This window comes from Labrus mixtus, chromosome 20 (assembly GCF_963584025.1).
Source record: "Labrus mixtus chromosome 20, fLabMix1.1, whole genome shotgun sequence".
Lineage (NCBI taxonomy): Eukaryota > Metazoa > Chordata > Actinopteri > Labriformes > Labridae > Labrus > Labrus mixtus.
In genome coordinates this window covers 17511250-17528666 of record NC_083631.1, presented here as the reverse complement: position 1 = coordinate 17528666, position 17417 = coordinate 17511250, and the positions used below count along the sequence as shown (strand labels likewise).

Genomic DNA, 17417 nt, shown 5'->3' with positions numbered 1-17417 from the left:
CTATGGTTAATGGGTCTACTCTCCGCTGCTTCACTACCCAGATATAAACAAGCACAGTGAACAAACAGTATCTCGCAGGAGCAGCGCAGTTTGGCAATATTTTGATCTAGCAATGTTGAGCTGGAGCACCATCATAAATGTGGGTGTTAACCTGCAGGGAGGACTGAAAGCTGGCGGTGCTAGCGCTGCTAACGTTAGCCACGCTTGGCGAACCTAATTACATGATTTAGCAACCGAAAATGTTCAGTAAATGACGCTCAATTTGGACTGTTTTCAGGTTGTTTTGTTACTTTTAGACTAATCTGTTAGTCGGAATTTAAATAAGCGTCACACTGTGAAGTTTTTCAAGCACTCTGCCACAAAATCAGGCTTTTCAAGTGGTCACAATCCACCCGCGCCACCCCCAAAATAAAATAAAAAATCCTTCATAGGTCGTCTGTAAGGGGGTTGCTACAGCACTACTTAATTTTTTCCTGCCCTCCAGCGGGGGAATACTGGAGAAACATTCACTACAGCTGCAGGATAAACGCTGGGAAGGAGGCTGTACTCTGATGGTTTCCTCTGCGGAGGGTTTAAAAAGCTTTTTCAGATGATTTAACACCAAAGTGCGTACATAAAAAGATGGGAAGCACGCACCTTTTCTCTTTTTTTTTTTGTCTTTTGTTACCTACATTCAAAGAGCCTCCGTGAGCTTCTTTACCCTCCATAGGTATTGCACTTAATATTCCAGATAAGTCGCCCCTTGCCGAGTGCTGTAACGGGAGCCGTTGAGTGAAGGACAGCGCCGGCTGGCTGCTGGTTTTTATGGAGCTGCGTGAAGTCAGTGAGCTGAGCAACAATTCCTCCTCCGACACTGCTGCCGCTGCGTGGAGAATACGGATGAGATCATGGAAACACACAAAGACTCAGCCACGCAAACAGAAGGGCTCAGGCACACCTGTGTGTTAATGTGTGTTCATACATGTCCTGAGAGAACACACACACACACATGCACACGCACACACTCTAAAAGGGAATTAACATGATCAATGTGCCTGCGTGGTTAGAAAGAGAAGCAAACGGTATCGCCTCTAAAATCACATTACAGGCCTGCCGCAATTAGTCAAGGGGGCCCCAAGCACAGCACAGCGACATGTAATACACTTATATATACACACCCATGTATAAATATATCTAAATATATGCTAGAGGTGTACATAAACTTCATTATCTGTCTCTGTAATCAGATAGATGGTAGGATCTGATCGTGGTTCACCACAGAGGTCGAGTTAAACTGGGCCAATGCTTTATTTTTAACCTAAGTGTTCATTGGCAATGGAATGATTGTAAATGAAAGCATCGCAATAAATCAATGTTGGTGCAGAGTTACTCATCTTTACCAGTTAATATCTATTTTTTTCATCTGTCCATCGATAGTTCTGTTAATAATAACGAGAGTCCATGAGTGGAACCAATATCTGTTTCCATCACATTTATTGGCGCTTTCCCTTTGGATGTATTTAAACATGCATGTAGAGGTACATCCTTAGTATAGACACTAGTAGGACTTTGTGCCATAATTTATAATAATCGTGGAAAAACATTTTATTGCTGATATTTTGGTCGCTTCAACTTACATTACACCCCAGTAGAAGAAAGCTCTTGCACTTCAGCCGCTCCATGAATGGAGGTCTGTGCTCTCAGAGAAGGACATCAGATGTTCAAAATAAGTCAGTGGACTCCTTCTCCCAGGCAGGATCTAAAGAAAGTACTGGAGCACATGAATCACTTGAAGGTCACATATTTTGCAGAATACACTTCACCATGTTTTCCTTACACTAATACTATGTGTCCCTAGTCCATCCTCTCTGTTCTCTGCCTGCTCCACTTTTCAGTAAATGTGTTTTCCCTTCATGACATCACAAAGGGAAGTAACCCCTCCCGCAGGTGGGTGACACTCCCACAGCTAGGTGTCTGTTCTACCCTCAGAGTCTGCATTTTCACCGTTAACAATTGGGCATGGTGCGAGAAAGGTCGGGCCACCCAAGCCCTTCCAGAGGGGCGTGGTCTAACTCAGCTCATTTGCATTTAAAGCTATAGCTTCCTACTAATTCCCCCACAAGTAACTGAAAGCTTGAATCATTTTTTTACTGCTGTAATCTAACTGTGGCTGATAGAGATGTTCATATGTGAGGCGTTTGTGTGTGTCCTTGTGTGTGTGTGTGTGTGTGGTGTGAACATGTCTGACTCTTGTCCAGTAATTGAGGAGCTCCTCACTTACAAGTAGAGGAGCTCTCAACTCTGAAAAGAGCTACACACAACCACACTCACACAGATGACTGTGTGTTACTGCCATCAACCATTACACATCAAATTACATCACAAGAGACTGGACTGTCTTCAGCAGCTCACACACACACACACACACACACACACACACACACACACACACACACACACACACACACACACACACACACACACACACACACACACACACACACACACACACACACACACACACACACACTCACACACTCACACACAAATCAAGATCAAGTTAAAAAACCAACTGTTGAAGTCAGCTTTTATCTTTTTCCGCTCCTTTTTCTCTCTTCCTCTTAATTTACTAATTTTCTCTTCTCACAGTGAAAAGTAAATTCAGCACGACATCACTTTCTTTCATCTATTTCCATCCCCCCTCCCTTCCCCTTACTCTCCCTCTAAGTTCTTCTTTATCTCTCCCTCTCTTCTTCCTTTCATTCTTTATTGCATTTCTTAGGCTGCATCAAAGGTCTGTTCAGTAATATTTCATATAGAAACTAATATGCACACCTGGTGCCCTTTTATTCCTGTCTGTATGCAGACATGAATAATTAAGTCTTTCCAGCAACCTGGCTATGAGAGGGTGTGTCCATATTATCTGCGTGTGTGTGTGTGTGTGTGTGTGTGTGTGTGTGTGTGTTCTCACTGATCTTGGCCTCAAAGCAATATGCTAATTTTTTTGTCATCAGCAAAGAAATGATCCAGACATCTGTCAATAATATGTCATTGCTATTTTTTTTTAATTAATAAGAGATTGAAAACAAGATACTCAAATTTTATCAGTAATGAAGGATAACAGTTATTGGCTGTAAGCTGGTGGTTGACCTGATTGACAGGTGGATGCGACGTAGCTGTTTGTCAGGAGGCTTAAAACCCGCCTCAGCTCCAGCTCTTTCCCTGACGTTGAGTTGACTTAAGGTTAAGTTGAGAGAGCATTTCCGGCATGGCGTGCGCTATCGATGGGCTTCCAAAGCCACCTGCAGTAACAGATGGGTGACATCACTCAGTGTTCATCCACTATTATTTACATTATATGTTTTTTTTGTACATTACCGGAAAGGCTCCGTGGTCTGATGAAGAAGTTCATTGACTTTGGTCTTAACCGATTTCTTAAGTTTAGGTGCTGAGAGTGAGCCTGTTTGACATTTAGATGGAAATGTATGACTTCTATTAAAGTTATTCAAATTTGTCTTGAGAAAGAAATAGGTTATAAAATGTATGGGGGGAAAAAGGTGGCTCATCAAAATGATCACAAAATGCCTCATAGATCAATGAAATATCGTAAAACTGCCATGAGTTTGAAATGTAATGCACAATGTTTGTTGTTGTGCTATCAACCCGGACACAAGCTGTACCTCAACAATACAGCGATAATGAAAGAATGCTGCCTCTTTTCTGTCTGTGCTATCAGAACACTCATCTAATGTCCTAAATGACTTTAAATAGTTTGACCCTCTTGTAGCTTTTGAGTTGATTTGTGAGTGTAAAGTGAGGCTCCCAGGGCTGCTCGGCCTCTGTGACAGAAGTGTGCGTCATCACAGGCGCTACCTGATTTGTTTAATAATTCACTGGTTTTCTTAGAACAGAAGGGAACAGTGTACCTGTATGCTCTGACTGTAGAGACGAATTCATCTATAGCCACATATTTGTTTTTCTTTGTTATTCAAATTTCTCTGCATTTCAAAGTGAAACAGAAATCTTTAAATCAACTACCTCTAAAACACAGAGGAGAGAAGATGTAGAAAGAGTTTCGTAAGAGTGTTGTAAAATCAAACTTTTTGAAGGGATAGCTCAGGGATTTAAATAAGAACACATCTGTCAAACTGTGTTTCAGACTATCTCTGAGTATGAGCAAAAGTTAGTCAAAGGCAAGGACTTCATGTTCTGCAGGAGGTCTCGTCACTTCTGCAGGAAGTTGTTCCTATTTAACCTTTGAGTGTCCTTCATAGCACTTGAAGTTGATTCCATGTGGTACTTTGTTACATTAGAGCAAACTGTTGTGAAATGTCCCCTCATGGGAGGATAACGTTAGGACAATTTTTTACAAATTGTGGTTGATTTTGTTTAATTTGCATTGAAAGGAATGCTCATTTTAGACTTTCCACTGCTGGTTAAATGTTAGAACTCTTCCATTACTCCAGTAGAAGCTCAAAGGCCATTGCACACTGAGTCCGTTTGGATTTTACGAAGGATAACAGTTATTGGCAATAAGGCGTTTGGCTGACCTGATTGACAGATGGATGCGATGTAACGGTTTGTCAGGAGGATTAAAACCCGCCTCGTTAACTAAGAAAGTTAGGTTGAGATAGCATTTCCAGCATGGCGTCCGCCATCGACGGGCTTCCAAAGCCCCCTGCTGTAACAGATGTGTGACATAACCTAGGCTTCATCTATTAATATTTACAGGATATGAGACACACTCACGACTTCCTCGCCCTACGTCTGTTCACCTCTGGGAGTTTTCTGCCTTGAGCCTTGCACAGGACAACAATTGTAAAGCCTCTGTCCTTCCAGCTGCATACGTGAGCAAATCAAGATTTAATGCCTGCCCATTCTGCGATGTTAAGTACAGAGAACCTTAATTAACACCACTTGTGCCAGCGTGTCAGAAGATTTAAATAATCCATGAAGTTAACGCTGCTGTTCCTCTCGTGTATGTGCGCACAAAAGGTTCTAGCAACGCACCATATGCAGGCACACCTTGCTCTTAAGGGAAATGGGAGAGGACAGTCTGTTTATCCACGCTTCATTGAGCACACACTTATAAATAATCACCAGACTTAATCCAAACCCTTTGCACCTTTCTGCCATGAATGCCCTCAGGCTATGCACTGTTAACTAGCAAAAAGAGGTATTGGACATGCCCTCAGTAAACCCGCACCACGCACTTCATAGCGCGGGCTTTACATGGTTTACAAAGGGTTCTGTCTTTGATATCCTCTGGGGGAAAATGTGCTGACATCTAGTCATTTAATGTACTACCTGGCTGCAGTTATGTACAACTTTTAAGGACCAGTGACATCACCATTGGGAATGGTTCCAGATGCAATAAAGCAAATCTCCAACCACAGTCAATGTGATACAGGCTTCAAATTTCAACCAAGCAGGGCCTCTCATCCACTGCTTGATTACTCTTTAAATGTTTTAATGTTTTTATTTAACTTTTGCTAAACTCTATGATTGGTCAAATAAAACCTTTGCCATCTATTGGTGTTTTTCTATTTTAAGGGTCTTGAGTTCTTTTCTCTGCTTGTTTTCCGTTATTCATACTCCAAAGTCTACTCAGTCCAAGAGTGCTTTACAAAGGCAGTGGGAGAAAAAATCTGACCAGTCAAAAATGTATCAGTTGTTAAAACAAGACAGACACCAATACTGCGTGCAAAGGATTAGGGGGGAATGGAAATATAATCAAATTTAATTGCAAGTGAAATCAGGAAGGACTTGTGTTTTTTTAAAAGGAAATGACTGACTGTGTTGCTCGAAGATCATGAGCCTGACCAGTAAAAGTCAAGTCTTAGCTAGCTACATTTTGATTGGATAGTGTGAAGGACTTCTGAGTCACTGAATTATCATGAAGTGAAATGTCCTGATATCACCTGGATTAAGAACGACTTCAGTTAAACAAGGTCAAACCGACAGTACTTAAAAAGTCACAAATGTAATTTTGGGACACAGAAGCTGTGGGTGGCAGATTGTTTCATGAGCGTCATCAATTAACAAAAAGCTCTGAACGACCCTCACTTGACCTCTGTAATGCAGCAAGAACTGATCCGCAGTCTGAGGCAATTGTTGTGAAAATTCTTTACATAAAAGATTAATTCAGGCAAATTAGCTCAATGTGCGCGACCCAGTTTGAGTTCCTGTTGCATAACGCAGCTTTCTTCACCTCTCCAAAATTCTGCAGCTGTTAGAGAGGGAGGCTGCAGATGATTATGCAACACACACACACACTCACTCACTCACTCACCACACACACACTCACATTGACACAAACAAATCGCACATGTACCAGTGCACTCACAGAAACACATTCAAATAAGACACACAAAACATGAGTGAGGGCTAGCAAGTGAATTTTAGATGACCATGCAGCACATTAACTCTTTTGAATAATTGAATCCTCTGAAGTTAAGAAGCGGTCGCCAGGGGTTTGCTTTGTTGTTCCTTGAAGAACAATTAGAGTGAAAAGGGGGAGCGGGGAGGGGGGGAGAGAGGGATGAGTCATGCTGACTTTGAGGGGGGCATGCGGGACTTCAGACACCCGTCGGAGTTTAAAGAAGCTCTTTGTAGATAATGAAATAGAAATCATGGAATGAAGAGATTCACTCACTGTTACATAACACACACATGCAGACGCGGGGAAAAATGCACACCCGCATAAAAAGGCAAGCGCTAATCATTTCACATATGACTTTTCTGCACATTTTCAAATTAGTTAACACTCAGATAAGTAACTAAAACAGGTCATCTTGAGATTACAATGTATTAAGAGTCTTGTTTTGTTGCCTTTTAAATGCCAAAGCTGTCCGATAAAGTCAAAGAAACGGTGGGTTCATGGAGAATGGTATAACCGCTAATGTCGCTGTCCATGGTGCTGAAAACAGCTGCTTCACATAATGATGGAGGGAGAAGCTTTTTTTTTTTCTCTGTTCTCTTTTTCTCTCTTTCATCCATCCACTACTGAGTGTGTCTCTTCATCTGTCATCCTGCTCCCCTATCCATCCTCTTTATCTGCTTTTACTCCCCCCCAATCTCGACTCCATTACTCGTGACACATGACTGGCAATGCCGCATGTACAACAGTGCTGTGTGTTCTACGGAGCACTTCTGGATTCGTTTAGGAGAACAGGCAACACAGGAGAACATGTAAAAACATCAAGAGCTCATACATGAGGCAGAGGAATGTATGTGTAAATGGGTACATTTGTGGAACAGCAAGGAGAAAATGTGCAGTTTGTTTTGTATATGTAAAAATATTTTTCAAAATAAGGTTATATACGCTGAGGTATGACCATTAGTGTGAATAAGAGAATGAGGCTTTCCCAGCTTGTTGGGCCTCTAAAAGTCTGAATGAATGTATGTTTAAGCATTGATCAATTCCACATTTCCTATCCACCAGCATCAGGGCCCAATCAATGAGTTTAATGATAGATCCTCCCATAGTCACACACAACTAATGTTTACATGCAGTGAACCTCCGTTTACAACATAACTACTCTGTGAGCTGTGACCTGTGACACAGTGACCTCTGTGGTTAAAGCCATCATAAAGTGTTTACGTTTGAATTGTTTTCCCCCCAAGAGTTTGGTCTAAATGGGATCTGAGTGTCTTATTTAATGGGTTAAATTAAGATCATGTCGGGGCGCCCGTGGCTGAGTTATGGCGGTTATGGCGCGCGCCCCATGAACAGAGGCTGCAGTCCTTGAAGTGGGAGCGCCCTGTGTTCAAATCTGACCTGTGGCTCCTTCCCTGCATGCCATTCCCCACTGTCTCTCTCTCTCTCTCTCTTTCCGAGTCATGACTGTCTACAATGAGTGAGAAGTGTGAGTCCTGCCGGCTGTGTTGTTGTCAGGCCGTGTTTACATCGTGTTTACATGGACGGGACGGCCCTGCGTCTAAAGCTGTTTAAGTCAAGGACTAGAGAAAAGAAGAATAAGATAGACTACGCAGCATTTGGTTTTGGTTTAATGCTGGTGCTCAAGGGTGACACCTACTGGATCGAAAGTTTCACATTCTTCCTTTAAAAAAAGTATGTATTAGGTTTTCTGTTTATGGGCACGGCAAGAGAATCACAGCGTTTTTAATACACTGAGAAGAATAAAAAAAACCATGGGGCTCCTAGGTGGTTTGGGGCCTAAAGGGTTAAAAATGTAGAGGCATTTGTCATGATTTTTACAATTCTAGTGTGCTTCTTTTATATCCCTCATGTTTATTTCCAGCCCAGCGTGTGTGTGTGTGTTTGCGTGTGTGGGTGTGCGTAGATGTATAGCAGTCCGCAGCATTATGTAAAATGATGAGCAAACAGGAAGTTCAAAGTTCGATGCATCCAATGCGTGCGCTAAAGGCAAATAATGATGCTTGTCCTGGGACAAACCCTCGTTTACCCAGCATCGAGTGTGTGTGTGTGGCGGGGAAAGAAAGGAGAGCGCAATGACAGTACACTGATTCTGATGAGGAAGTGTTTCTGAGACAACTCCCATTTAGTCCATTTAACACAAGAAGAAGAACACAAAGAGAGAAGCATGGAGAGGGGATGCAGGCTGTGGGTGCAGCTACTCTTTCTAGTCATTTCATCACTCTTGTTATGTTCAATTTCACATCACAAAGTTCAGAACTCTTGCTATGCTGTCACTTAAAGACATGGAACAAGACAAGGCAAAACGTATTGCATCACTGCCACGGGCTGAATAAAAAATGGCCGTAGCCACTGTGAAGTCACCCAAGAGCTTGTAATTTGCCTTTTTCGAAGCCTCGGGCTCCGCGTTTAGCTGACGCCATATTTGGCGTCAAGATTGTGTCGCTAGAAAGGAGCAAGGGTCAATAAAAAATACCAAACTTAAACCATGCCCAAACACGAGCTTTTCAGTCTCATCTCCACGGCAATTGCCTTCAATAGAAATTAGAGTGGAGAAAGGAGGATGATTAAAAAAAGGTAGATGAGTCCCTCCTCAAACAAGCTGCGTTCATTTGCAAGGCAACAGATGGCGGACTTCACACTTTAAGTGAGAGAGAATAAAAAGAGAAAATACAGTGGGGAGGGGGGGGGGGGGGGGAGCTGGTGACTGAGAGAAAAAGAGAGGATGCAGAAGGGGGGGGGGAGGAGAGGCAAAGGAGCAGGATGCAGGGTGTGATAAGAAATCTAACAGGAAAACTAGGTGATACAGAGAGAGAGAGAGAGAGACCGCGATAGAAATTAAAAAGTAAACATTGGAGCGATAAGAAAGAAAAAGAGCGAGGGAAGGTGAGAGAAAGTGGAGCAACTGAGCATCTGCTAATCCTCCGCGGACGTGTTGTTTGCATGATTGAGATTGGCCACAGTATGATGTATTCAAGCACGCCTCAAACAAATGCATGTTTGTATTTTTTCTCTGCACAGATTTTAAATGGGGGTTCACATGTCAGACACATGACACCACTGAAAGCTCCACATGCAAAGAATACACTGTTAGTATGAACTCCTGAGCACTAAGCTAATGCCTTATAGCGACCATCAAACACTATCAGGCTTAAACTAAAGATGCATTCAGGGCAGCTGGGAAATGGAAAAATATGTTAATGTTTAAATGTTAAGAAAGAGGAAATAGGCCACATTTTTAGGATGTGACATTTAGGGAAATACGCCCGATACATTTCCCCCCCGGAGTTGAGAAGATGCATTCCTCCCTATAGGACTGTCCACTACATATGAGCATAAGCTAACAAATGCTGAACTTAAATGTGATAGACACTTGTCCACATGACTCTAGAAAAGTCCCTTTCTTCAGTTAGTCCAGTACACTTCTTCCAATAAAATCCCACGTTGATGTTTTAAGTCAGAAGATTTACACTTGTACTGTGTATGCATGTTTTTTGGTTTTTTTTTTACTACTAAATGTTGGGAGTAGAGAGAGAGGAGGGTGACATGGGCACGGCCACTCCGATGAGGACTATAGCTTCTGTCCATGGGGTGCGCGACATAGTCGCTAGGCTATCCGGGCTCCTTGATTTTACACTTTCTTTTTACTTTGAGTTTTTATCCTATTCTATTTAAGCTCCACTCAGGCTGTGGAACAGATTTATCTATATACCTGTACAATATCAATAAACATTCTGGTGTAGAGATCTACGTCTAAATCCTAAGTAAAACACATTACGGCTTTAAAGGTCTGAGAGACTAAGATTAAGCCTCTCCTGTGCTCATACACTTACATAAAATGATGTGACATCTACACCACTTGCCTGTTGAGGCAGTTTGCCCTACAGTAGCACAAGAGCATTTCTTTTAGCCTGCGTGTGTGAACCATGGAGGACTCACTCCAGTGTCCCTGTTAGTTAAATGCGGCATTCATTAAACAACACAGGACCCTCCTGCTTTCCTCCTTCCATGCTACCCACACAGTGCCATCTGTCTTGAATCTATTGCCCTTTCTTCCTCTTTCCATTTCTCTCTCTGTCTCTGTTTGTGTGTGTGACAGTAGTCATGTCAGAGTAAGGCTGGCTGAAGCACTTGCAGCAGTCTGCCTCTTTGATGTTGAGCCCTGTTGAATTAGGCCATCACCCAGCGGTGCTCTGCTGCCTGCCTGCCTGCACACACAGTACACTTGTGTGGACACAAATACAAAGAATAACAAATGCAAACTGGTTGCAAGGCATGCACATAAAAAAGTAGTATTCATGCTGCTCACACAGAAGTGGCTGATACACACATATAAATCATGCAGGTCACATAACACCTTTAATCATTTGCCCTAAAACATGTCCACGCAGTTCTTATTCCCTCCCCCACTGCTTCATAACATCCATATACTGTAAGTCCTCATTTCCTTCTCCGCTCCTCTTTAATAAACATAAATTTGAATTCTTATTCAGTGCTTCTCCTCTGAGGCCTTTATACTATGGTACTTCAAAGCACATGCTCACACTCATGAACACACACAGGGAAAATGTAGGACATTCGGCAAGAATTTATTCAAGAATACAGAAGACGGGGAGGAATTCATTCCCTTTCAATCTGCTCTCTCTCTCTCTCTCTCTCTCTCTCTCTCTGACAATATGGTGGAATGAATGGTGCCAAAGTGACTAAGGCAGGCGGGAAGCCTCCTGAATTGCACAAAAGCTGGTGACCTGACGTTTCATAAAATGAACATGATGTCTTTAAATGGTAAACTCTGTTTAGGGAGACATATTAAAGAAAACATGAAATAAAGAGGAACATTCATGAATCCAGTTTTCAAATCTTTTACGGGCTTTTTGAAGCCTGAGCCTGTGTTCGAAACAATGAGTTCAAACAAAATTGAAACCTGTCTCAAACATAAAAGCTTCGTAATGTAGCGATGGATTAAATATTCCAGTGTAATGTGGAGCTGTAGTTCGGAGGGACCAACCTACAGTGAAGCTTCATTTAGCTTTCCGTTATATTTTTTGAGGCCAAAGTTTTTCCAGCTAGCTAACTTGCTAGCTTGCTTTGTGCTCATTAAAACTAAACACTGTTGGAGTGTTTTAAGACAATATTAGTTGAAATAGAGCTCATGTTGACCGCCCCATTTTTTCAGCCGCTCTGGTTCCAGAAGTAAATTTCTCCTTTCAAATCCTCCTTCCTTATTTCAAGAGATTAAAGCTTGGAACCAAGACAGCCTGCTGTAAATGCATGTCAGTGAGTTTTTTATTTAAAGTTCTACATATAGCGACATAATTACACAAGTGCAGCACGTTTTTCTGGACTCTTAGACACTCCATTATCATGACTGCAGAAATAACCGGTCACTATTGGTCATGTTCTTCATCTTATTCAACAAGACTGAATAACCAAAACCATCTTACTTCTATACAACATCCCTTGTTCCATCCCATGCTTCAGTAGCATGACTGTTCTAAAGAACAATGTAGCCAGAGCTGCATGTATGAGATTTTTAATCAAAGAGAAAAATACAACAAATGGTGTGCACATTACTACAGTATTTTCTGTCTCTGTCTCTCTCGCTCTCTCCCTCTCTCTCTTGGCTCTCTGGTGGCCAGGAACAGCCCTGTGGTCAAACTGGAGACCAGCCAGGGATCTTTCCATCAATTAGCTGATTTTTTTCCCCCCGCTGTCCATCTCTGCCTTCAACTATCACTCTCTCTATCTTTCTGTTTTTCACTCCATCTCTCTCTGTGTCTGCCTCATTATTTCCACTGTTGGTGGCCTACTCCAAGAACATCGCATTCGAATGTAGGACACTTAAAGAGCAAAAGCGAATTCTTCCACTGTTAAGTAACCGCTCAAAAGATCCTTAAAACCTAGCGGCAGTTTTGGATGTTTTTTGTTCTCTGTGTGTATCTTGAAAACTAAGTTGTGGAGATCTTGATGAAGGATTTCCGTGAGGAGAGCGGGAGGTACCAGCTGTTCACATGAGACAATAGCAACTTCCTATTTTACACACGCGCAGAAACACAGGCATAAAATTACAACACACAGTTGTGCTTCTCCACGCTCCACGTCGCACACAGCGTGACATCGCTGCATATCAATTACACGGGGAAGTGAAGTTCTATTTTCTAATTCAATCGCTCAGCGCTGGTGTCACATCTCTCGCTCTCCAGCCTTCTCCCTGCCTCTCGTGCTCTTTTCAGCCACGCTCTCCCGTTTCCCCCTCGATTCATTCCCACTGATGCGTCTCAGTCATCACAGGGCTGGTGGTAGTGGGTGGCGGGGTTACTGCTCTTGTTTATGCATGCAAGTGTGTGTGTGTGTGTGTGTGTGTGTGTGTGTGTGGAGAGAGACAAAGTGTGCATCACCCTGTTTGAAATTCTTCAACAAACATGAGGATGCTTCTTTCTTTAAAGTGCTTTAAAAAAAAATCCATATTGCATCTTTAACCATGAAACTCTCAAACACTGGCAATTACTCTAAAAGAAGCTTCCATGCCTCAACATACCAACGACCATAAAAACATGAGGCCAATTTTCCTCTGATCTCGAGCTTCAGGTGGTAAGCTTCCATGCTATGATGATAAAAAATACTGCTACTGGTTGGGAGTAATACAAATGTAATGTGTCCAACATATTATAATATTTTGGCCTCATTATTATGTTTTTCATTGTTTAATCAGTTGATTATCAATAAACAGTGAAAAGTGAAAATCAGGATGGAAATCTCGCCATGTTTCAAGTAAAACTACATATTTAAAAATCTAAAGCTATGAGGAGAAAACAGCTACTAGCTCATACCACAGCTATCTAAGAATAACTTGAAACTAATATACGTGTTTGTAGTGGAACAGGATACAAAAGGAAATGCTTCAATTCCCAGCGCAGGTAATGGGAGCTTCCAATTGACTATATTGACTACTGCAATATAGATCAATGTCCCTCCAAACTCTCAGTATCATTTGTCTCTATAGTTAGAACTTTTATATTTACAAACGCCAATGCGCCTTCCAATCCTAAATAATTAAGTCAATGGAAAATGGCCGCGCTGCAGGTATATAACTTCAGAGGACAGTTAGTCCTGTGTTTGTTTATTTTATTACCTAAAAATTAACCAAACAGCACACAGAATAAGTTTAGTGAATATCCCTTCTTGTTTCTCCAAATTACTATTTTAGCATTTTCCAAGGCTACTTAAATACTGGGCGGCTGTGGGTCAGTGGTAGAGCTGGTTGGGGGTTCGATCCCCAGCTCCTGATCCACAGGTCTGATGTGTCCTTAGACAAGACACTTAACCCCAAGTTGCTCCCACTGTTTTGTCAGCGGTGTATGAATGTGTATGAATGGGATCGATTACTTCTGATGGTCACTTTACACAGCAGCCTCTGGCATCAGGGTGTGAATGTGTAGGTGTGACCTGCGGTGTAAAAGTGCTTTGAGTAGTCACACGACTAGAATAGCACGATACAAGCTCAAGTCCATTTACCATTTCGAACTGCCTTCGTATGTTTATATCACAGGTTTATGTATGTGTTTGCTATTTCGCTTGATGCCTTCAAGGCTCAGATTAATTAATTTTCTTCTGGCCCAAGCAAACTGCACATCTGAAAGGTTTCATGAATACATTACTCAGAAGCAGAATCAGTCATTTCATCACTTCTCCCAGAAGAAGCTGAACTAGCATGTTACATCACATTCTGGATAGACTGTACTGTAAAACCAAAACGTGTTCAAATAATAATATATGTGTTGGATAAGTTCTTAAATAAAACCATGACGCATCACATTTCTGGATTTAATCATGTGATATTTATCATTTTCTCATAACACGCCTTGAGAGAAAAAAAATACAGCTTTGGATTTTCTTTTGCAGGAATTTAATAAATGTACTCCATGTTCCCTGTTCTCCATGTTTAAATCACTCTATTTCTGTCCGTCTCTCTCTCTCTCTCTCTCTCGCTTGTAGATCATAACCATTTGAACAATGCAGCCTTGTCTCCCCTGGGTCCTGCTATGGCCTTGTCTCACCCTCATAACAACCTGGGAATTGGCTTCAACAAGTACACCTCGCTCAAGGCAGTGGGTGAGTATGACTACACACAAACACACATCCAAACACGCAGCCAAATATTAGAAACACAAGCCTTTACAAACACAGCACGTAATCATGTTTGAGCAGTTAAGAATAGATGTAAAACAGTGATGTGACGTTACAAGGCAGATAAAGAATGCAGGCTAACTGTGCAGTTAAGTGAGGCTAAATACGGTACAGTGTAAACAAACCTGAACCAGGAGGATGATGATGATGATGATGATGATGATGATGGATTCTACATGTCGCTCACACTGAGTGGTAAACGGGTTAAAGGAGAGCGAGCACCATTAGACTAATGAATTTGTTATGAGTCTGACTCTCATCCAATCTTGCTGATTCATGAATCATGCTTGAATGCAGTGGCGGATTTACTTTGATTTTCATTTTCATATTATATAAGATCAAGGCAGCCATTATGAAGAGGATATGGCAGCTTTTAAGCATCCGACAGCCCAGATATGTTTCTTCCACTGGTGTGAATACTGTACGTTACTGGGCTCCAGTTCTTTAAAATATCACTGACGTTCTATGTGTCAAAGAATTTGCAAAAGGTTCTTCTTTACCACCACGATGCATCACACACACATGACTGGTCAGTACAAGGACAAACAGTGAGGATGGATTAATGTCTTGAACAAGAGAGAAAAAAAATCGCCAAAGCTCCCCCTGCAGAAATGAAAATAAGTGCAAGACTGTTAACTTATATGTCAGACCTAGACTTGGACTGTTAATTTAATGGATTGGGGGACTTCACTTCACCCATCAGGTGGCAAACTAAAGTATAAACCGAAGTAATGAGTCCAAATACTCGAGCCATGATGCACCAGATCTCACAACAGAGGTTTTTGGCAGCGGCAGCAGCAGCAAGACACCTTCATAAAACCCCCAAAAAGAGAACAACATGCTAGAAGTGTGTATATCCCTCCAGTTCTTTGACTTGTGTAATTTATGCCAAAACACATTGAAGCTGCTCTGATCCATCCTCTTCAAGCTTCACAGTTCATGGCAAATGTTGTTGTTTCCAACTGATGGAGTGCTCGTTCTCTAAACCAACACTCCAATGTACCAACAGCGACCTGTGAAACCATGAGCACGTTGGTCTTAAAAAGAAGTGTGGTCATGCACATATTTGGCATATTGCTATATTGCGTATCTTGCCCCCCTCTTAGACAACAGAAAGCATTTCATCCACTGACCAACAAAGCTGTCTTGCTATTAAAAAAGCCAATTTTTCAGATACTATAATATACTCCAGAAACAACGTTTTACACACAGATGCACGCACAGCTGCCCTCCTAATTATTTGTGTTAAAAAGACACAAATTGTAGCTGTTAGCAAATGGGCCAGATGCAGGCACACCTGGCTTTTAAACCGAAGAGAAAACATTCTGATTAATTTCGATCACGTAAAGCCAAATATCAAACCTGTTAATTGGTGAAGAAACTTAAAACAAGCCCATTACACATTACCCCTAATTGTGCATCCAAATGATGTGCAGTTTAAAAAGCAAAGGGGGCTTGAACACACACACTATTTGTCGTTGTTGTGGGTGGGTTGATCATCTGGTAAAGCTCAGCGACTATCATACTGACGGTTAATGCAGCACCTCTTTTTATTCATAGTACTTGAGAATGAGTTATGGAAATAAAGTTTGATGATGGCATAATTATCCAGCAGAAGATGACATAACTCATAATGGACTGCTAATACAACTATTCTAAATTGAAAAACACACATACACACACACACACACACACACACACACACACACACACTCATTAGGAAAGCCTCAGTGGGTGGTAGAGGACTGTTTGGGTCCCAATTTTTCCATTTAGCCCCGCTATCTTTCTCTCTAATGCCAGATACAGACTGTACGATTGTGACGATCAATCGTGGCAATATCTGTGGTAGTGGCTCCAAAACAATGGTCCTTTATCAGGAACAAAGATAACCGATCTCAAGGTCTTGCGACCAAACATAGCCTGCAACAAATGTCTGAAAGTGTCCGAAATTTAGGATGATCGTCTCACATTTTGAATGCCTCTGCGATCTACATCAACTGCCAACCAATAGATACGCAGTATGAAAAGACGCACTGATGCGCTCGACTCACACAGAATCCAGAGCTGTCGATAGCGTACGATAACAACAACATAACGTATCTCAAGCACTCTCTGCAACACTGTCGCCCCCCAAAGAGTAGCCATGACCGTGTCCACATTTCTCCATTCCTCCTCTTTTTTCCTGCTTTCTCTCCATGCACGTGAAGCACATGAAGCCCACTATGGCAAAGAGCTCACTTTGTGTTGACCGACATAGCAACCTCAGCTAGATCCGGTTGACCCACAAAGATGATGCTAATGACACCGCCTGTTGACTTGCCTCACAGTCTATTCACTAGATACCTCATGGCACTGTGTACATGCATGTGGTACCCGGCATTATGAGATCCATTTCGCCCAGTGTGGCTTGCAATAAACTTATACGATTACAAAAATTGCAATTTGTAGGAGGCATAAGACACAAAGACTCTCACAGCAAAAGCAAACACACGTTAACGTTGACACACAGACGATGTTACAGTACATCTTTCTACCTGTAGGCACGCTGAAGGGGATAAGGGCATTCAAATGTACAGAGACACACAAATACCATCTATCATCTGATCAATGCAGACAGACAAGGACACAGTGACGATGATGATGGTCGACAGGTTGACACATGAGCATGTACTGTTTTGTGACACAATATGCACAGAACGAGGAGAGAGCCCCATCACAGCTATCAGACAGCGAACATAAAGTAAATACGTCCTCAAAGACAATTCAGGAAAAAGTCGTGGAGCCCCTCCCCCACAGAGCTACATTATGTTCTGTTTGTCCAGTCTCTGTTGCCAATTGCCAAATTATGTTT

At 41.9% G+C, this 17417-nt stretch overlaps 1 protein-coding gene across 1 annotated transcript in view; it reads left to right on the top strand.

Annotated features, from left to right (window-relative positions):
• LOC132954561 (protein shisa-9) overlaps nucleotides 1-17417 on the top strand; it is a 93383-nt gene that overhangs the window by 64212 nt on the left and 11754 nt on the right. The window contains exon 3 of the mRNA XM_061027144.1: nucleotides 14375-14491. Within this exon, the coding sequence (XP_060883127.1) occupies nucleotides 14375-14491 (117 nt within the window). The remainder of the gene's footprint in view (nucleotides 1-14374; nucleotides 14492-17417) is intronic.